The sequence below is a fragment of the Typopeltis vanoorti genome, chromosome 11 (assembly GCF_054136105.1).
Source record: "Typopeltis vanoorti isolate ZY-2024b chromosome 11, IOZ_Tvanoo_1.0, whole genome shotgun sequence".
Classification (NCBI taxonomy): Eukaryota; Metazoa; Arthropoda; class Arachnida; order Uropygi; family Thelyphonidae; genus Typopeltis; species Typopeltis vanoorti.
The window spans coordinates 73,335,943-73,358,737 of record NC_143559.1 but is presented as its reverse complement, the minus strand read 5'-3'; the positions used below and the strand labels follow the sequence as shown (position 1 = coordinate 73,358,737).

General features: G+C 36.5%; 1 protein-coding gene across 1 annotated transcript in view; it reads left to right on the top strand.

Moving 5' to 3' along the window:
• Positions 1-22,795, top strand: part of Spt6 (transcription elongation factor Spt6) — a 651,062-nt gene that overhangs the window by 564,818 nt on the left and 63,449 nt on the right. Inside the window, exon 37 of the mRNA XM_090401053.1 lies at positions 19,039-19,272. Within this exon, the coding sequence (XP_090257179.1) occupies positions 19,039-19,272 (234 nt within the window). The remainder of the gene's footprint in view (positions 1-19,038; positions 19,273-22,795) is intronic.

Genomic DNA, 22,795 nt, shown 5'->3' with positions numbered 1-22,795 from the left:
CAGAGAAAAGGACTTTATTGACTAGTCTTCTTGGATAGCCGATCAAGTACAGATTGTTGGAAATTAATGTTAACTCATCTTGAAGGATCTCGTTGTCTGTTGTGATGCGAATCACTCTCTTCTTTAACATGTGTACAATGCTGAGTTAATGTGAGATGTGGTGAGAGGACCTGAAATGAAGGTAGCGACCTGTATTGGTCGGTTTTCTGTACACCGATAAATCTATACTGCCATCAATTTTTTTTGATTAAGATGTCTAAAAACGGTAGTTTTTAGACATCTTGATCTGTCAACCAAAAATATTATTACTAAAAATCAAGAAATGCTTTGCTATGATTTAAAAATTTATTCGTGAAATAGAATTAGTTGAGGAAGAAATAAATTCAAGATTTAAAGATTTTAATAAAATTGAAATGATCGCATCTTTTATCAGTAATTCATTTCAAGAAAACTTGAACATCATTACATTGATCAACACTTGATCTGTCAACCAAAAATATTATTACTAAAAATCAAGAAATGCTTCGCTATGATTTAAAAGAAATTATTCGTGAAATAGAATTAGTTGAGGAAGAAATAAATTCAAGATTTAAAGATTTTAGTAAAATTGAAATGATTGTATCTTTTATCAATAATCCATTTCAAGAAAACTCGAACATCACAGAAATTTTAAATAAAATTAGTGGGCTCTTTGATATAAACCAAGCTGAAGTAATACTTGAGATAATAAACATTCAGAATAGGTTACATTTAAAATCAGTAAACAATGAAGTCATTTGGAAGTATGCACATGAAAAATTCCCAATATTAACTGAAATTGCACAAAAAATTGAATCGACATACTTGTCAGAATCTGATTTTTCAAATATGACCATCATAAAAAATCAATTAAGAAACCAAATTACAAATGATCATTTGGATGATTGTCTGCGATTGGTCACTTCTTCATACCTCTTGACTATGAAAATATTGCGAGGTCCAAACAATGCCAAATTTCACATTAACTTTTTTTTTTTAATCAACTAGCATTTCCTGTAACTTGTGAGTTTGTAATCAATCTGTTGTTTTTTTTTCTAACTTTGGTTTTACAAAATAGAGAAATAAATATTTTATTCCTATATATATATATATATATATATTTTGGGGTGCTTAAGGGTCAAAGCTGTATGACTGAGAGGAGACCTCCACATAGCCTTTAAAGGAATGCGGAGAACCGACCAGGGCTTCTGACCTAATGTCCAATCATCACCTTCTCGTGGTGCACCCTGTTGGGTATTTACTTTGATACTGAACGAACGAGGATGGGCTGGCAATTTGGGATTTAGCCGACCAAATTGTATTCTTATTGGTTAAACCAAAATAAAAAATGATGGTACAACATGACAAAATTTCATGCCGGCTGGGGCGTTGCCTGGTTAAACAAGGCCCCCGTTGTTTTCGCCAGGGAACCAGGGCGAACAGCGAAAAGTCAGCTACTGGAACAAATCTGAAAACAAACCCCAACTCAACATCACCAGAGTTAAAGATCGGTACTATCAATGTAAGAAGCCTGAATGGCAAAGAAATGGAGCTAGCTGAGGAATTAGATAAGTACCAGATCGACATAATAGGGGTGACTGAAACAAAAAAGACCAAAACTGGTGAGATCTTTCTGAGCAATAAATACAAAATGTTATATTCAGGCAATGACAATCAAGGAAAAGAAGGAGTAGCCATAGTATTCAACACAAAATACGAGGCTAATCTTCTTGAATGGCAGTCAGTCTCAAGTAGAGTAATGTGGGCAAATATGAGAATGGGGAACTGGACAATGAGACTTATTTGTGCCTATGGTCCCACAGAAGGTTCTAATAAGGTAGAAGTGGAGGAATTTTTTGACGCTTTAGAAAAAGCAACTGACACAATGAAAAAGGAAAAGTTGGTTCTTGTTGGGGATCTAAATAGCAGAGTAGGAAATGATTGTGAGACATATAAAAATATTTTGGGAAAATTTGGAGAAAAGAGCAAAGCTAATAATAATGGCAAATATCTGTTGGCTTTCTGCTCAGGACATGGACTGGTTATTACTAACACCATGTTCCAACATAAAAATGTGTACAAATTCACATGGAGAGAAGAGGCTAGGAATAAGAAAAGTCTCATTGACTATGTTATTGTTGATAGTGATGTTTTCTCCCTGGTGCAGGACACCAGAGTGTACAGAGGATTTGAAATTGGAAGTGATCACTATTTAGTCTTGAGCAGGATAAAATTGAATTTCATATTGAAAAGAATAACATGTAAGAAAGTTTTAAAGCGAATAAAAGTTGAGCAGCTCTCAGATATGAACTGTAGACTAAAATACAGAAAGATTATTGAAAAGAAAATGAAAGAGTTTGAGAACAGGAATCAAACCTTGGAGATTCAGTGGCAAACTCTGAAGAAAACATTGATTGATTCTGCCAGAGAGGCATGTGGTGAGGTTGTGTGCAAGGATAAAAAAAATCAGAACTCCCTGGTGGACACAGGAAGTTAAAGAGGCAGTGAAGGAAAAGAAGAAAGCTTATCAAAATTCCTGGCAAATAAGTCAGCTTTTACTCTTACAGAATACAGAGACAAATGTAAGAAAGCTAAACAGTGTGTAAAACTAGCTAAACAAAAGTCACGGGAGGACTTTGGCAAGAATATAGAAAATAAATATCAAGAAGGTGGCAAAATATTCTGGAGGTTGTTGAAGAAGCTTAGGAATGGAGGAAAGAGTGCTGTAAAAGGAGTTAGAGATGATAAAGGTGACATGAAAGCGGGAGAAAAAGATATCCTTGAAGTATGGAGTAATTACTTTGAAAAACTGCTAAATGAAACAAGCAGTGATGACAGCACAGTGATAAAAAACACTGACCAGGCATGCAGTCAGGAATACATATCCATACTTGAAGTAGAAAAAGCCATCAAAGGCTTGAAATGTGGAAAGGCAGCAGGAGTAGATGATATTCGACCAGAAATGCTGAAGTATGGTGGTATAAAAGTGTTACAGTGGCTGCACTGCATAGTTCAGAAAGCCTGGACAGAGGGACGAATTCCCGATGATTGGAGTAGAGCTCTCATAGTACCCATATATAAAAAGGGAAATAAAACTGAATGTGAGAATTACAGAGGTATTTCCCTACTGAGTGTTCCTGGCAAGATCTATGCAAGTATACTTGAGAAACGGTTGAGAAGAATTGTGGAAGAAAAGCTTGGTGAAGAACAAGCTGGATTCAGGCCAAATAGAGGCTGTCAGGATCAGATCTTCACTTTACGATAAATAGTCGAGAAAGCATGGGAATATAACAAAGATCTGTATTTAAGTTTTGTCGATTTGGAAAAGGCATATGACAAGGTGCCAAGAGAGAAGCTTTTCAATACGTTACAGTTATATGGTGTCACTGGAGCATTATTAGCAATACTTAGTCTTTATTTGAGTTGTAAGTCAGCAGTTAGAATTGAAGGAAGTACAAGAAGATGGTTTAATGTTAAATCTGGTGTGAGATAAGGATGTACATTATCCCCTCTGTTATTCATTATCTATATGGATCACATTATGAAGGAAAGTGGTATTAAACCTGATATCAAAATTGGAGATGTTAATGTCAGCTCTTTGCTTTATGCGGATGATGTTATACTTCTAAATAAATCCGCTACAAGTCTGCAAGATTCTCTGACTAAATTGAATAACTGTTGTAATAGATATGGTATGAAGTTCAGCAATAAAAAGACAAAGGCAATGAAAATAGGCAGAATCATTGAAAATGTCAACTGTGTTGTGAATGGAGAACCTGTGGAACAAGTAAAACATTTCAGCTATTTAGGCACGATTTTTACTGAAGATGGTAAATTAAATATAGAAATAGACAACAGAATCAGCAAAGCTGGTATGGTGGGAAGTCAATTGAATAAATTCATATGGAATAAGAGAGAAATTAGTCGGAACACTAAATTAGCTGTATACAAGACAGTGTTCAAACCAGTTTTAACTTATGGATCTGAGAGCTGGGTCAGAAGTAAAACACTTGACCAAAGACTAGAGACTGCAGATATGAGAGTCCTGAAAAAGATTAGAGGCATGAACAGATGGCATCAATGGCAATATCATATTAAAAATGAGATTATTAGGAAAGAACTTGACATTGGCAGCATCCAGGAATGCGTTCGCAGAGCTAATCTCAGATGGTATGGTCACTTAAATAGAATGGGAGAGGAAAGATTAGCAAAACAAGTGTTCTTTGCCAGGTTGGCAGGAAAACGACCGAGAGGAAGACCAAGATATAGGTGGATTGATACGGTACAAAGTGCTTTAGATGATAGAAATATAATATCTGATAATGTTGGAGTTTTGACAAGTAACAGACTGATTTGGAGGAAAATTGTAGATAGGAAGTTATTAATGATGTAATTTTTTCATGTAGTACTGTCATATCCTGTACACCCCCCTTGAGGGTACATGGCAGGAATTTGATGATGATGATGATATATATATTTTTTTTTTTGTTGTATTAAAATAATTAAAAGTGATAAATAAATTTTTAAATACACAAAGTTTTTAGTTGTTTATTTGTGCATAATCAGATATCAGGTTGAGGGAATGTGATCTGTATAAGAGAGTAGATCGCCGAATAACTTTTTATAGAAAAGTAGCTTGCGTAGTAAAAAAAGTTGAACATCACTGACCTAGACGATACACTCCTACAAATTGCTCACTCAGTAATTCAACTATTTGGTTGCTTCTATTACCTCCTCACCATCAGCACTTTTTAAGGTCATCCTTCAATAGTCATTCCTCTTTTTACTTGCCACATAGAAAATAACACTTTAGGATTTCTTTTGGCCTCAAAACGAATAACTTTTTATAGAAAAGTAGCTTGGATAGTAAAAAAGGTTGAACACCGCTGACCTAGATGATACACTCCTACAAAATGCTCACTCAGTAATTCAACTATTTGGTTTGCTTCTATTACCTCCTCACCATCAGCACTTTGTAAGGTCATCCTTCAATAGTCATTCCTCCTTTTACTTGCCACATAGCAAAATAACTCTTTAGGATTTCTTTTGGCCTCATCAGCTAGCTTTTTGTCATAATTAGCTTTAGCCTTCCTTATCGTACTGGTCACCCTTCTTGCCTGCATCTTATACTGCTCATGGACATGCTGTTTGCCTTTTTCTTTATAATCTCTTCACAACCTTTTCTTTGTGTTCAATTACTGCTTAATAAAGCTATTCATCCATCCATCTAACTCCTATCTGATTTATCCTTCTGACTTTAGCTATACATTCAGATACTACTTCCTTTAAATACCCCTTGACCACCTCCCATGCACCGCCAACATCTCTCCTCTCCTCAACTTGTCATAATCACCTGCTTTGTAAGTGTTAAGTTCTATGGTGCTGTGATCAGATCTAGCACTCTTGAACCTCGTGCCTTCATCCTCCTCCATTACATGGTGTATCAGGTAATTATCCCTCACTAGCTGTATGAATTCCATTTCCTCCCTTGCCAGTGACCATTCCGTCTCCCAATCTATACTCCCCATAGTTGGAATCCTCAGAATAATTACTTAACCTGTACATGATAATTTGTGACTTCATGTTGTCTACATTTTTCCTTATACCCCCCCCCCCCCGTGGATTATAGCAGGATGTATTTCTACTCTTTTTTGGCTTTAATTCCTTTGCTGTTGTTAGCAAAACCCTATCCCTGTCCTCTTCCTTCTCCCCTCTGAAGACATTGTATCCATCCTTGCATTTTATTCCTATGACCATATCACCCTCAGTCAGTGACATCTCACTAATGGCCGTATAACTTTTGGCCAAGTTGTGCTAACCAGTGCCAAAAACTCCTCAACCTTATTTTGAATACTACTTGTATTAGTACACATAAACTATAATACCCCCTTCATCCCACATACTCCCTTACACCTTGTGTTACTTAGCCCACTAAAGTTAACCTGAGGTGCTACATTTTGCATTATGTGATCACTCTCCCGCTTACTGACTTCTAGATTGCCTGAACCCATGTTCACCTAAACATTCTAGTTTCCCTAATTTTGTTCCAATCTGTCACTGAACAACACTTTCTCAAGACTCCTGACACCAAATTCATTTACATGCACGCCATCCTTCCATCAAAATCACTCCACAAGTCCACAAACTCCACACCATTCCTCCTGCACAAACTGCACACTGACTCATTCATGATCATAGTTCCATCTCAGCTAGTCTGTTATATCGTGGCAACAGATTCACAAATTTTACTTTTCACTCTTTTTCACATACACTAGCAACTCTTTCCTGTCTTCTTGCATACCACACTTGTCATCTGCTAAATCATTTATACCAGCCAAAATAAACATCCCTTTCACCTTAACTCGCTGCATCCTCACAGCATAACTGAACTGATATCCTTTATCTTAGCTCCAGGAAAATACAATTTCATCACACTCTTCTCAATCAAGACTCCTCATATTGAATCTCCATACAAAATCTAATTCTTATTTTCACACTTTGACTCTTTTATGCTCTGCTTTTTCTCTCTCCTTTCTTTTGCATCTGAGTCATACCATCAACCAGGCATTTCTCCAACCACTCACTCTCATGATTTGTTCTGTGAAGAACTCCACATAAGTACATCATCATCATCAAATTCCTGCCATGTACCCTCAAGGGGTGTACAGGATATGATAGTACTACATGAAAAATTTACATCATTACGAACTTCCTATCTACAATTTCCTCCAAATCAGTCTGTTACTTGTCAAGACTCCAACATTATCAGATCTTATATTTCTATCGTCTAAGGCACTTTGTACCGTATCAATCCACCTATATCTTGGTCTTCCTCTGGGTCATTTTCCTGCCAACCTGGCATCCTCATGCCGACGCAATTGACATTTTCAATGATTCTGCCTATTTTCATTGTCTTTTTATTGCTGACCTTCATGCCATATCTATTACAACAGTTATTCAATTTAGTCAGGGAATCTTGCAGACTTATAGCGGATTTATTTAGAAGTATAACATCGTCCGCATAAAGCAAAGAGCTGACATTAACCATCTCCAATTTTGATATCATGTTTAATACCACTTTCCTTCATAATGTGATCCATATAGATAATGACTAACAGAGGAGATAATGTACATCCTTGTCTCACACCAGATTTAACATTAAACCATCTTCCTTACTTCCTTCAATTCTATCTTTGACTTATAACTCAAATAAAAACTAAGTACAGGTATCCCACAATTAATGTGGTTAATTAATCCCTCGATGTTACCGTGTATATCAAAATTGCGTTAATCAAATCTAATAATCAATAGTAAAAATTACAATTCATCCATGATCGATTACTGTATTAATAATTCGTAGGAGGCTACGTAGGAGGAATGACATCATTATGCTCACGCCACGAGGCTTGCATGTTTTTGCGTGGTAAATATAACCCTGTGGAACTCGCTGCTTTAAAAATTGCAGTGTATGTCGCAGTATATCTGAGAGATACATTCATTACTAGTATATGCTAAAATGCAATAAAACATAACGAAAAAACACTGCAAATATAATACATGATGGTACAAATTAAGTGGATATTGAATCCAACATTATTTCATAGCTGAATATAGAAACTACAAGAGTTTCATGCCAAATATATAGAAACAAAAAGTTTCAGCAGATGCAAGCACAAGCAACCTTATGGGCAACTCGTAGTAAAGGTGAAGTTAGCTCCAGATCACTTTCCTTGGTATTTTCCATAATGTAAAGCACATCTCCTAGAGGACAAGTATGATAAGCCTTTGGCTCTCTATTTTAGTAATACATGATGGTTTATTTATTTTGTTACAATCTAGAAATTATTGAACAAAGAATAAAGAAAAAGAAAAACTAAACCATACTATACTGACATTAGAGTTGGCGGTATCGCTCAGATAGAATTTATTGTCAAATATCACAAACTTTTACATAATGTGTTAAACCAAACTGACACGTAACACATGAATGCACGGCTACTCCAAACTATACACGGAATTGTGTAAGAATATTTATATTAAACATTTTGCATGTATCTGCCAGATCAGCTGCTAGTTCCGCAGGGTTAAGGCGCGTTAATCAAAACTCTTGCTGCATATATCAAGTGATTACCAAAATTAATTTCGCCACATTAATCAAATCCTGTGTTAAGCAAGGGATACCTGTAATGCTTGATATAATGCCCAATTGACACACATAACTATAGCGTATTGAATAGCTTCTCTCTCTCTCTTGGCACCTTGTCACATGCCTTTTCTACATCTACAAAACTTAAATACAGATCTTTGTTATATTCCCAAGATTTCTCAACTATTTGTTGTAAAGTGAAGATCTGATCCTGACAGCCTCTATTTGGCCTGAATCCAGCTTGTTCTTCACCAAGCTTCTCTTCCACAATCCTTCTCAGCCGTCTCTTAAGTATACTTGCATAAATCTTACCAGGAGCACTCAGTAGGGAAATACCTCTGTAATTCTCACATTCAGTTTTATTTCCCTTTTTATATATAGGTACTATGAGAGCTCTACTCCAATCATCTGGAATTCGTCCCTCTGTCCAGACCTTCTGAACTATGCAGTACAACCACTGTAAGACTTTTATACCACCATACTTCGGCATTACTGGCCGAATATCATCTACTCTAGCTGCCTTTTCTTGATTGCTTTTTATACTTCAAGTATGGATATGTATTCCTGACTGTTGAGTGTTTTTTTTTTACCACTGTGCTATCACTGCTTGTTTCATTTAGCAATTTTTTCAAAAGTAATTACTCCATACTTCAATGATATCTTTTTCTCCCATTTTCATGTCACCTTTATCATCTCTAACTCCTTTTACAGCACTCTTTCCTCCATTTCTAACTTCTTCAACAACCTCCACAATATTTTGCTACCTGCTTGATATTTATTTTCTATGTTCTTGCCAAATTTCCCCCATGACTTTTGTTTAGCTAGTTTTACATGGTGTTTAGCTTTCTTACATGTGTCTCTCTATTCTCTAAGAGCACAAGCTGACTTATTTGCCAGGAACTTTTGATATGCTTTCCTCTTTTCTTTCATTGCATCTTTAACTTCCTGTGTCCCCCATGGAGTTTTGATTTTTCTATCCTTGCAGACAACTTCACCACATGCCTCTCTCTCACTGAATCAATCAGTGTTTTCTTCAACCTTTGCCACTGAATCTCCAAGGCTTGGTTCTTGTTCTGAAACTCATTTTTTTTTCAATAATCTTTGCATAATTTAGTCTACAGTTAACATCTTAGAGCTGCTCAACTTTTATTCGCTTTAAAACTTTCTTACATGTTATTCTTTTCAATATGAAATTCAATTTTATCCTGCTCAAGAGTAAATGGTGATCACTTCCAATTTCAAATCCTCTGTACACTCTGGTGTCCTGCACCAGGGAGAAAACATCACTATCAACAATAACAGTCAATGAGACTTTTCTTATTCCTAGCCTCTTCTCTCCATGTGAATTTGTGTTGTAACACCATGTTCCACATTTTATGTTGGAACATGGTGTTAGTAATAACCAGTCAATGTCCTGAGCAGAAATTCAACAGGTATTTGCCATTATTATTAGCTTTGCTCTTTTCTCCAAATTTTCCCAAAATATTTTTGTATATCTAACAATCATTTCCTACTCTGCTATTTAGATCCCCAAGAAGGACCAACTTTTCCTTTTTCATTGTGTCAGTTGGTTTCTCTAGAGCCTCAAAAAATTCCTCCACTTCTATCTTAATTCTTGTAGAGAGTCTTATACGCTGGTTAAACATGATAACTAATAATTAAGGAATTGACAGTATAGTACTTGCGTGCACTTGTCTTTGTATTAAGTTCCCAAGAAGATGGCAACGTGACATTTGTCGAAATATTGACAAGTATATATTAAAGTTTATTTAATTTATATTTCTAATGTATGCTGTCAATTCCTTAATTACTAGTTATCACTTCCATCTTAGTAGAACCTTCTGTGGGACCATAGGTACAAATAAGTCTCATTGTCCAGTTCTCCATTCTGATATTTGCTCACATCACTCTACTTGAGACTGCCTGCCATTCAAGCACATTAGCCTCTTATTTAGTGTTGAATACTATGGCTACTCCTTCTTGTCCTTGATTGTCATTGCCTGAATATAACATTTTGTATTTATTGCTCGGAAAGATCTCACCAGTTTTGGTCTTTTTTTTCATTCACCCCTGTTATGTCAATCTGGTACTTATCTAATTCCTCAGCTTGTTCCATTTCTTTGCCATTTAAGCATCTGATGTTGATAGTACTGATCTTTAACTCTGGTGATCTTAAGTTGGGGTGTGTTTTCAGATTTGTTCCAGCACCTGACTTTTCGCTGTTTGTCCTGGTTCCCTGGCAAAAACGACAGGGGTCTTGTTTAACCGGGCGACACCCCAAGCTGCATGAAATTCTGTCATGTTGTACCATTGTTTGAAATTTTGGTTTAAGCGAATAAGAATACAATTTGGTCAGCTGAATCCCAAATTGCCAGCCCATCCTTGTTTATTCAGTATCCAGGTAGATGCCCAACAGGGTGCACCATGGAAAGGTGAGGATTGGACATATTGGACATTAGGTCAGAAGCCCTGGTCAGTTCTCCGCATTCCTTTAAAGGCTATGTGGAGGTCTCCTCTGTCATACAGCTTTGACCCTTAAGCCCCTCCACATAAGTACACTATCTAGTAAATGGAATATTGTGTAAAAACAGTAAATTTTAGTAAAGCAAAGCGGTATCTGCTTATAAATAGAATTTATAATGAAATGCTTTTGTATAAATTAATTAATAAAAAATTCTTTAGTAAAAAATGTATTCATTTCTCAAGTGGAGCACTGGCACTCCACCAGAACATGACAGATGGTGAGACGCATGTTGCACTGTTCGCATGTGAGGATCATCAGTCCTCAGTAAATACAAACGCGTAAGATGACTGTAATCTATGCGAAGCCTAGCAAAAACAACTTCCTTTCTTCTGTTTCTCTGTTGACTTGACTGTCAACAAAGAAACAGAATATCGGGCTTAATCTTACAATTTATTCAAAGAATATCAGGCTTAATCTTACAATTTATTCATCCGTGCTTCCTGCCATGATGACTGCCGTTGGATTATTAACTTTGATATTATAAACAGTCTTTAGTCTGTATACAAGATTGAAAGACAGTGCCTAGAAAATATATGAGTTGATCTGAATGCAGCACAACTGAATTTCAAAATTAAAGATCTTCAATTTGTACATCAGCAGTAGAACTCAGCAAAGTGCTGGATGATTATATACAAGAGAGGAGATGGCCTGTAAAGAACTTGGTGAGTCTGTATAAATTATACTCTTTTGGTAGTGGTTTTCTTTTGTATGTACAAGCTGAATTGCAAGCAACTAAACTCTGCTGTATAATTAATGCAATGAAGTGGAATCTGATCAGATATGATGAGGTCAGGAAATGGAGCAGCACAACAGAGGTCTCAGATTTTGAACTGTCAGTAGGACGGAAACCAATGTTCTACTCTATTGTGCATTAAATAACTGCATGTAGACAGGCAATGGAGTGTCAGGTTTCTTTTGTTGTCACGGGGAGAGGTTTCATGATTGAGTGCAGACCTGCGATCAAGGAATGCACCAGTATGTTCCTGAACATACCAGATGGTATGTTCAGTATAGGTAATGTTACCAACATTCATGCCAATAGTTTGCAGTCTCTTTAGCATGGATACCAGAAGGATATACAGCAGTCTGATGTGTGTGTGTGATATTGAGCCTCCCAAAGCAGAGAAAAGATACTAGCTGATGTGCAGTGCTCTGGAAGAGACTTTATTTTTAGGACATAGTTAAGAGACAAATGTTTCCATATGATTGACAGATCAAGTTCATTTGCTTCAACATAAAGACTTTGAATGGGTGATGTGCAAAAAGCACCAGTAACTATCTTTCCCTGATAATAGGATCCATAATCAAAAGTGATGATAAAGGTGAAGATCAGTTTGCATCAATTCACTAGCAGATTAGTGTGAAGGAGATTCACTGCTCTTGCATTTTTCCCTAAGGTGACAAATGTGTGCAAAAAAGTGAGCTTTCTGTCAAAGATGAGTCCCAAGAAATTGGCTTCTGATTCTAATGGATTAAAACTTTGTCCAATTCTTAACTTAAGATCTGGACGAAGAGTGAGTTGAGTTTTCGGCAGAAGTGTACACAGTCACTTTTTTTTTTCTGCTGAAAGCCTGATCCATTGCTAAGAGCTGATGAAGTTATAGTGAGTTGATTGTTGAAGTTGTCTTTCAGTTATTCAGGAATGACATTCAGTCAGTGATTGAATTAACTTTGACAGCAAAGAGTGTTACACTTAAGACTGAGCATTGGGGAACACCAATATCTTCATGATGATATGGCTGGGACAGTGTACTTCCCACTCAGACTTGGAAGACTCAACTAGACAGAAAGTTTTTAATAAATACATAAATTTATCCTCTGAGATGTACATTATAGAGGTCTTTTAATGTCATTATCTCCAGGTTGTGTCATAAGTTTTTTCTTTCATGTCAAAGAACATTGAAACAGACGTTCTCATTTCAGAAATGCATTTCTAATACATGTTTCTAAATGAACCAAATAGTTCAACATTGAACGATGTCTGCAAAAGGCATACTGTGTGTTGGAGAAAAAGATCATTGTATTCTAAATGCCAGAGAAGGTTGGCATTAACCATTTTCTCCAATATCTTACATAGACAGCTGGTCAGAGCAATATGTCAGTAGTTGTTCACTTTATTTAGATCCTTTCCTGGTTTTGGGATGGCAGTGACAATTGACTTACGCCAAGAATCTGGAAAGTCTTCCACTAAAAGTATTCTTTGTATGGTAAGAGATCCATTGAGGATGTTTTATCATTTCATAATGGATGTCATGAAGACCTACTGCACTGGCATGACAGTAGAAAAGCTCTTTTTTTTAGTTCCTCCTTAGTGACTGATTGTACAGATCTAGCACACTGTTAGGAAACTTTGCTTGCTTTTTCTCTTGTTGCTTGTTGCTCTTTCAATATTAAAAGTTCAGGACGACATGAAGCTGTTGCTGAGATTCTAGCAGAATTTTCTTGTGCATCTGCATCAGCAACGATACATACATTCTGGTTCAAGGTAGACAACAGTGTGTTCTGTATCACCTTTCCTTTTTTTTTTTTTCCTATGCAATTTTTTGCACTGGTTGTTTGATTAATCAATTATGTAAATTGGATCCAAGGTTGTTTTTGACTCTGTTTTCTCACAAAATGTGCTTTCACCCAAGCACATTTAGATGCTATTAAGTTTGGTGTGGTGGACTATCTACAAAATATATCCCATGCCCTGTCTAGATCTTTTTTTGGCTGCTTGACCCTCTAGATTCCACCATGGCTTTTGGTGGAATGAGAATTGGGATGATGTTTTTGGAATTGCAGCAGCTGTTGACTGACTCCTTCAGCATTAAATTTTGCAAGATAGGGAAAGTATTCCAGTCAGTTAGTCTGGTTCATTTTCCACATGAGCATCTGTGTAGAAAAACATGGCTCCTATGCAGACATAGTGAAAATAACAAGAAAATAATCACTTCCATAGATGTTCTCTTCAACATCCCAAATAAGCAGTGAAAAAATGGTAATAATGGTAGGGAAGCAGATTATAAGATCTGATGCAGAATACAGGCAGGTAGACATATGCCTGTATTTTTAGTTTTTATTACTATTAAGAATGCATAGATCATGATTGTTGAGCATCCAGTCATTGATACAGCCTCATCCTTTGTTTTGGTGCTATTCCCACAGTGTGTTATGTCCATTGAAGTCACCCATGAGAAGTATTGACTGAGGCAGTTGCAATATAAGATTATCAAGTTCAATCTCATTTAACTCACTTGGTGGTAAATAAATGGAATCTACTGTAATAAGAAATTCCACAAATATGCAAATTGTTTCTACTTCCAGAGCAGTATTAAGCTGGTCATATTGGAATGGAGTCTCCAAGATGAATGGCTGCTAGTTGATAGATTAATGTAGGTAAAGGAAATCGGCAAAATTTATCTGTAACCTTGGGAGAGGGACTAGATAGGCCATGTTGGAATCTGAAGCAGGTATGGCACTACACCAGGACCGGGCAAAACTGTCCAGTGATGGAATGGTTGACCTGAACCAGCATTGAGGCATTCTTGTGGAGTGCCCCTGCTGTGTGGTGTTCCAGATAAGCCCATTTGGCATGACCATTTCAACTGACTCAGAATTGGCACAAACCAGGGGAATCTGGCTGGCTAAAAAAACAGAGCATTACAACGGCCATTAAGAGCTGTTGCCACCATGTGATCCCTGCCCATTGTTGTGAATGTTTAAATGAAAGAATAACAGTAAAAATTGTGGGTCAATGGCAGGAGTGAACATGATTCTCATTGTGCCAAACATGCAAGAGACATTGGATGGAGCTCTGGTACTGACGGTCAAATAAGATAGCATGTGTTTAAAACTCCTATCAGAAGTGCAGGTCCAGCATGCCTCTTTTTATAAAGGATCCCATAGAGAGAATGCAGAGTGCTTCTCTTAGAAATGTGGAGATAGTCGCTCACCTTGACATACTGGTGTGTCCATCACATGCAACTAAGACCACTATTGATGATAGAGAAAGAGTTATGTCCATACAAGGTAGAGATGCAAGAGGGAAATGGGGCCAGTGGTTTTCAGGCAGTATGGTGTGAGATAGAGGTGAATAGAATCAAATACTTGGTGGGATGTTGTTATAGACCTGGTAATGTGGATGGTGGTGATAGTGAAATGTATAGTCCAATAAGCCAAGCAAATAAGAAAAGGGTGATCATTATGGGTGATTTTAATTATGGCAATATAGACTGGAATGAAGAGATAGCAACTGGAAGTAAAGAAAATGAGTTTCTTGAGTTTTTGAGGGATAACTACCTCAGACAGTATGTAACAGAGGGCACAAGAGGATTAAGGGTCTTGGATTTGGTCATCTCATTGGAGGATGTAATTATTAATGAGGTATCAAATCATCCACCAATTGGTGAAAGTGACCATGAGGTGATTACTTGGGTGGTTGCCAGCAGTGCAAGGACCCCTGTGAAAAAAAGGGTATATGTGGAACTACAAGGGGGGTGATTATGAAGAGCTCAGGAGACAGCTTGCAGGTGTAGCATGGAATGAGGAGTTAGCTGGAAAAGAGATCAATGCAGCTTGGGGGATTTTCAAAAAATATTTAGTGGATGCAATGTCTGAATGTATACCACGGGTTAGAAGGTTAAATAAGGTAGGTGTGAGATGGATGAATAAAGAGATTAAGCATGCAATACAGAGAAAAAGGGCATTGTGGAGGCAGCATAAGAGAAGTGGAAGTAACCAATTTCATGAGGTCTACAAAGACCAGGCAAGGAGGATGATGGTTGATTAGAGTAGCTAAAGAGAGGTATGAACTAATTCATACCTCATTAGGCAGTTAGCTAATGAAGCTAAAAAGAATCCTAGGGAGTTCTTTCGATATGTAGCCAGCAAAAGAAAGAATAATTATGGAAGGATGACATTGATTAGAGGAAATGGTATAAAGACAGCTGTTGCAGAATGTGTGGTGGAGATACTTAATGAGCAGTTCATAAAGATCTTTCAATCTTGTGAATGTGACTTCATGGAGAGATTAAGAGCAGTTGATGATGGGGAGGAGAGACTGACTGTAAGTGAGCAAGAGGTGTTTGGGGAGTTGAGTAAACTAGATGTAAATAAGGCTGTGGGACTTGATAATATATCACCGCGTATTCTGAAGGAATGTGCCAAAGAGTTGACACCTGCCTTGACATATTTTTTTAATACGAGTCTTGCACTTGGTCAAGTCCCTAAAGAGTGGAAGGAGGGCAAGATTGTGCCACTTCATAAAGGAGGTGATCGAACTCAAGCATCAAACTATAGGCCTATCTGTGTGTCAGGTGTTGTGGTTAAGTTGTTGGAGAAGCTTGCGAGAACTAGGATCCAGAGTTGGGTTGACAACAATGGTATAATCTTTGATGGACAGCATGGATTTGCTAAAGGGAGGTCGTGTTTTAGTAATCTACTTACTTATTACAATAAAGTGACTGCTTCCTTGGACAGAGGAGAAGGATACACAGTAATATACTTGGATTTCGCAAAAGCTTTTGATTGAGTACCTCATGATAAGTTGACAGTCAAACTAGAGCAAATGGGGTTGGATATTAGATTAGTGCATTGGATTGGAGACTGGCTATCTGATAGGTATCAACAAGTTGTATATGGGGGTGCAATATCCAGGAAAAGGAAAGTCACTAGTGGAGTGCCTCAGGGATCTGTTTTAGGGCCATTACTATTTAACTTGTATATTAATGATATTGGCGAAGATTTGGATAGAGATATTCAGTTGTTTGCAGATGATGCAAAGTTGGGGCGAACCATAAAGAGTAGTGAAGATGTTGTGGCCTTGCAAGAAGACTTGAATAAATTGAGTGATTGGGCAAGCAAATGGGGATGTGAGTTCAATGTTGCAAAATGTAAGGTTTTAAAATTTGGAAAACAAAGATGGGATGCAGAATTTATGCTTGGTGAGAATATATTGTTGGAAGTAGAGGAAATAAGAGATCTGGCGGTGATAGTGGATAAGGATCTAAAATTTAGGGGACACATCGCCAAAATTGTGAAGACAACACAAAGACTTCTGGGAATGATGAGGAGGACACTGACGTGTAGAAGTAGGGAGATTCTTGTTCCATTGTATAAGGCTTTGATTAGGCCACACATGGACTATTGTGCCCAGATTTGGTCACCTGGTTTTCAGAAGGATGAAGAGATGTTGGAAAGGGTCCAAAGGCGACTGACTAAGGTAGTTTCTGACCTCTGGAATGTCGAGTATGAGGAAAGATTGAAAAGATGTAATTTGCAGAGTCTAGTGGAGAGAAGGAAGAGGGGAGATATGATAGAGACCTACAAGTTGGTAAGGGGTTGTTATAGGATCAATGGTGGAGAAGTTCTACAGAGAATAGTGGGAGATCAGGGGAGAACCAGAGGTCATCCCTGGAAACTGTATAAAGAGGGTGTGAGTAGGGGAGTGAGAGGCAGGTTTTTTTCGTGCAGAGTTGTGAATGATTGGAATGCCTTGCCTGAGAGTGTGGTGTCTGCAAGGAGTTTGAATGTGTTTAAGACCCGGTATGATGAGATGTGTGTGAGATAAAAGGACCTCCTAGATGAGTCTTTGACTCCATGAGGTTTTGTTTAATAATAATAATATTGATGACATCTTGAGAATGCTTATAAAGGCTCTCACCATGCCTCTATGCATGCAGTTGTGGAGATTTACTTTCTGACTCTTTGCTCTATAACGTGGTGGACTCGGATTAAATTGGTGTGGATTTGATAGTACGAATGGCCATAATAATAGACTCTAACAGTAATACATTGCAAAGAAGATCCCAAACAGACTAGTCTGGGATCATACTAGTCTGTTTGGTAATAGAATTAGATATTATTATTATCATAGTATTAGAAATTAGACATTGATATTAGAAATTAATTAGACATAGTATTAGAAATAAGAAATGGTTTAAGTTAGTTATAAGGTAGTATATAAGTTAGAATAAGTTAGGTCAAGAAGGGATCAGTGACCATGCATTTGATTAAATCTACAGCAGCCCCTCACCTAGTGTTAGCGAAGTGTCAGACTCTATCACTGCACACATGTGGCTGACATTATTGAGGCCATACTTTGACTAGATGCATGCCTATGTCGAGTTAATAAATCATTTTTATTGGTGAAATTTGACTGAACCAATTTGCACTGATATGTTATCTTGATAGAGTTGAATATAAAAGTTTATATTAATACTTTTTGGGGGATAGGTGAATAATTAGATAATCAGAAAGCCCTGATCTAAATTTATTTTTATTTATTTTTTTTTTTCCAAAGCCACTTTAGGCCTCCAGCAATCTGGGAAATAATCTCACACTAGTCAACAAAATTCATTGCTAGCTAAAGCATTTTTATTAACATTTGTTGTCATTTTAATTTGATTTTTTTGCTTTCAATTAAACCATTCATTGTGGCAAAGTTAGACAAAATTTGTTTGTTTATGGTGCATAAGTCAAAAATAAGTTGTTCTTTCATAAAAGTACTGCTATTCAGTATAACTGTTTTGAATACTGGAAATTTGTCACAGACATTGGTAGTTTGTACATAAATGATGAAAATATAAGCAATTGAAAATTCAACTCTGAATGGTTTCAAACCATATTGTATGCAAACAATTATAAGAGCCTGCTAATGTGGTGAATGTTAGGCTTAACCATACTGTAATTTTCTTGGGCTCAGGATTGATTGTGAAAGTTATTAAAGGATTGGTGAAACATTTTGAAATGCTAATTTATTCCTCTCTATCTTAATAGACTAATAAAATTTGATATTTAGAATATCTTCAAATTTAGAGTCATTTCAGTTTTGGTTTCTTTTGGTCCATTTTAATGGTAGAGTTGGGCAAAACGAAATTGTCTCTGCAGTACACCTAGAGACATTGTTAGGAAGTGTACTACAGGCATAATGTCAGCAGAAAGACCATTACAGGTTTACCAAGTTTTTTTTTCTTACCATCCTTACCTAGTTCCTAAGTTAGTTAATCTCTGGCATAGGCATATAGTTTTTTTTTTTTTCTTCTTAGAAACTCCAAGTTTTAATCCACGTCTCAGGAAACTTGACTGTGGAACTTGCATTGTTTCAGATAGTAATACCTTTTAGGGTTTAGTTTCACATGATGATCATCTACTATACCCTCACTCCAAAAGACTTAAAAATCAATATTCAAATGCTGGTTATATTTTTAGTTAGTGAAAGCACTGTGATTTAAAAATTAACAATAACTTACTGATGGAAAAGAGTTTTATTTTAAATGTTGATATGTTACAACTAATTCAACTTTATGATACTTCAAACACGGTAGTTGTCTCCATAATTTTCAAAAATGCTTTATGATACTTTATTTAGGAATTTGAAGATCTGGATGAAATAATTGCTCGTCTCATCCAGCCGATGGCTAGCTTTGCTCGTGATTTAATCAACTTTAAATACTTTGTTGAAGCAGAAGGTGGTAGGCGTGATGCAATGGAACGAATATTATTTGAAGAAAAAAAAAAGGCACCTTCAAAAATTCCATATTTTATTTCTGCACTCAAAGAATATCCTGGAAAGTTTTTACTGTCATATCTTCCTCGCAATAAGGTAAGCTTTTTATTTCTTCATTTTTAATTGGTCATGTACACACACACACACACACACACACTCTCTCTCTCTCTCTCAACAGAAATGTGCTTATTGTTTTGAAGTCTCTCATATGTGAGAATGATATAAAAAAAGTTCTTTGATCCTTTTATAAATAATAAAAATCTTGCAGTAAATCTGAAAGTATTCATAATTTTCACTAAATATTATTGAGTTTCGAGAGTAAAGCATTGATATAATACTAACTCTATGTTTTGACTGCTTTTCATATAAATTTATTCAGCCGTCTTATCACCATATCAGCTTCGGGTGGCAAACAGCATGGGCTTTGCAATTATACACGTTCACATTTATACCTGGACAGTATGTAACTACAATGTTCGTGACTAGTTTTATGTTTGTAAGAAGAAAAAACCACTGCACCTGATGGAAAGTCAGCTCTGCTTCACTGTGAGACTTCATCATCAAATTTCTGATATATACCCTCAAGGGGTGTATTTACTGTCATATTTTTATAGTACTACATGAAAATTTTACATCATTACTAACTTCCTATCTACAGTTTTCTCCAAATCAGTCTGTTACCTGTCAAGACACCAACATTATCAGAGCTTATATTTCTGTCTTCTAAGGCACTTTTTACTGTATCAATCCACCTATATCTTGGTGTTCCTCTGGGTCTTTTTCCTACCAACCTGGCAGAGAACACTTCTTTTGCTAATTTTTCCTCTCCCATTCTGTTTAAGTGACCATATCACCTGAGATTAGCTCTGCTAACACATTCCTGGATGCTGACAATGTCTAGTTCTTTCCTAATATCCTTGTTTTTAATATGATATTGCCATTGATGCCATCTGTTCATGCCCATAATCTTTCTCAGGACTCTCATATCTGTGGTCTCTAGTCTTTGGTCAAGTATTTTACTTCTGACCAGCTATCAGATCCATTAGTTAAAATTGGGTCGAACACTGTCTTGTATACAGCTAATTAAGTGTTTTGGCTAATTTCTCTCTTATTCCATATAAATTTATTCAGTTCACATCCTATCATACCAGCTTTGTGGATTCTGTTGTCTATTTCCATATATAATTTACCATCTTCACTAAAAATCGTGCTTAAGAGGCTGAAATGTTTTACTTGTTCTATAGGTTCTCCATCCACAATGCAGTTGATATTTTCAATGTTTCTGCCTATTTTCATTGTCTTTGTCTTTTTAATGCTGATCTTCATATTGTCTATGACAACAATTACTTCATATTGTCTATGACAACATGTTGTTGTCATAGACAACAACATGTTGTCTATGACAACAATTACTCGATTTAGTTAAGTAATCTTGTAGCGGATTCATTTAGAAGCATAACATCAGCTGCATAAAGCAAAGAGCTGAGATTAACATCTCCAGCTTTGATATCAGGTTTAATACTACTTTCCTTTATAATGTGATCTATGTAGATAATGAATAGCAGAGGGGATAATGTACATCCTTGTCTCACACCAGATTTAACATTGAACCATCTTGCTGTACTTCCTTCATTTCTAACTGCTGACTTACAACTTAAATAAAGACTAAGTATTGCTTGATATAATGTGACACCATATAACTATAGTGTTTTGAATAGCTTTTCTCTTGGTGCCTTGTCACATGCCTTTTCTAGATCTACAAAACTTAAATACAGATCTTTGTTATATTGCCATGATTTCTCAACTATCTGTCGTAAAGTGAAAATCTGATCCTGACATTTGTGCTGAATCCAGCTTGTTCTTCACCAAGCTTCTCTTCCACAATCCTTCTCAACAATTTCTCAAGTATACTTGCATATATCTTACAAGAAACACTCAATAATGAAATACCTCTGTAATTCACACATTCAGTTTTATTTTCCTTTTTTATGTATGGGTACTATGAGAGCTCTACTCCAATCATCTGGAATTCGCCCCTCTGTCCAGGTCTTCTGAGCTATGCAGTGCAGCCACTGTAAGACTTTTATACCTCCATACTTGAGCATTTTTGGTCGAATATCATCTACTCCTGTTGCCTTTCCACATTTCAGGCTTTTGATGGCTTTTTCTACTTCAAGTATTGATATGTATTCCTGATTGCATGCCTGGTTAGTGTTTTTGCTGCTGTACTGCCATCACTGCTTGTTTCATTTAGCAATTTTTCAAAATAATTACTCGATACTTCAATGATATCTTTCTCTCCTGTTTTCACGTCACCTTTATCATCTCTAATTCCTTTTATAGCACTCTTTCCACCATTTCTGAGCTTCTTCAACAACAACAACATCCAGAATATCTTGCCAACTTGATATATATTTTTTATGTTCTTACCAAAGTCCTCCCATGACTTTTGTCTAGCCAGATTTACACTGTGTTTAGCTTTCTTACATTTGTCTCTGTATTCTCTAAGAGCACAAGCTGACTTATTTGCCAGGAACTTTTGATATGCTTTCTTCTTGTCTTTCACTGTCTCTTTTACTTCCTGTGTCCACCATGGAGTTCTGATTTTTCTATCCTTGCAGACAACCTCACTACATGCCTCTCTGGCTGAATCAATCAGGGTTTTATTCAAGGCTTGCCACTGCATCTCGAAGGTTTGGTTCCTGTTCTCAAACTCTTTCATTTTTTCTTCAATAATCTTTGTGTATTTTAGTCTACAGTTCACATCTGAGAGCTGCTCAACTTTTATTTGCTTTAAAACTTTCTTACATGTTATTCTTTTCAATGTGAAATTCAATTTTATCCTGCTCAAGACTAAATAGTGATCACTTCCAATTTCAAATCCTCTGTACACTCTGGTGTCCTGCACCAGGGAGAAAACATGACTATCAACAATAACATAGTCAATGAGACTTTTCTTATTCCTAGCCTCTTCTCTCCATGTGAATTTGTGCACATTTTTATGTTGGAACATGGTGTTAGTAATAACCAGTCCATGTCCTGAGCAGAAATCCAACAGATATTTGCCATTATTATTAGCTTTGCTCTTTTCTGCAAATTTTCCAGAAATATTTTTGTATGTCTGACAGTCATTTCCTACTCTGCTATTTAGATCCCCAACAAGAACCAACTTTTCCTTTTTCATTGTGTCAGTTGCTTTCTCTAAAGCCTGAAAAAATTCCTCTACTTCTACCTTAGTAGAACCTTCTGTGGGACCATAGGCATGAATAAGTCTCATTGTCCAGTTCCGCCATTCTGATATTTGCCCACATCACTCTTCTTGAGACTACCTGCCATTCAAAAAAGATTAGCCTCGTATTTAGTGTTGAATACTATGGCTACTCCTTCTTTTCCTTGATTGTCATTGCCTGAATATAACATTTTGTATTTATTGCTCAGCAAGATCTCACCAGTTTTTTTGTCTTTTTTGTTTCGTTCACCCCTATTATGTCGATCTAGTACTTATCTAATTCCTCAGCTAGCTCCATTTCTTTGCCATTCAGGCTTCTTATATTGATAGTACCGATCTTTAACTCTGGTGATGTTGAGTTGGGGTGTGTTTTGAGATTTGTTCCAGTTC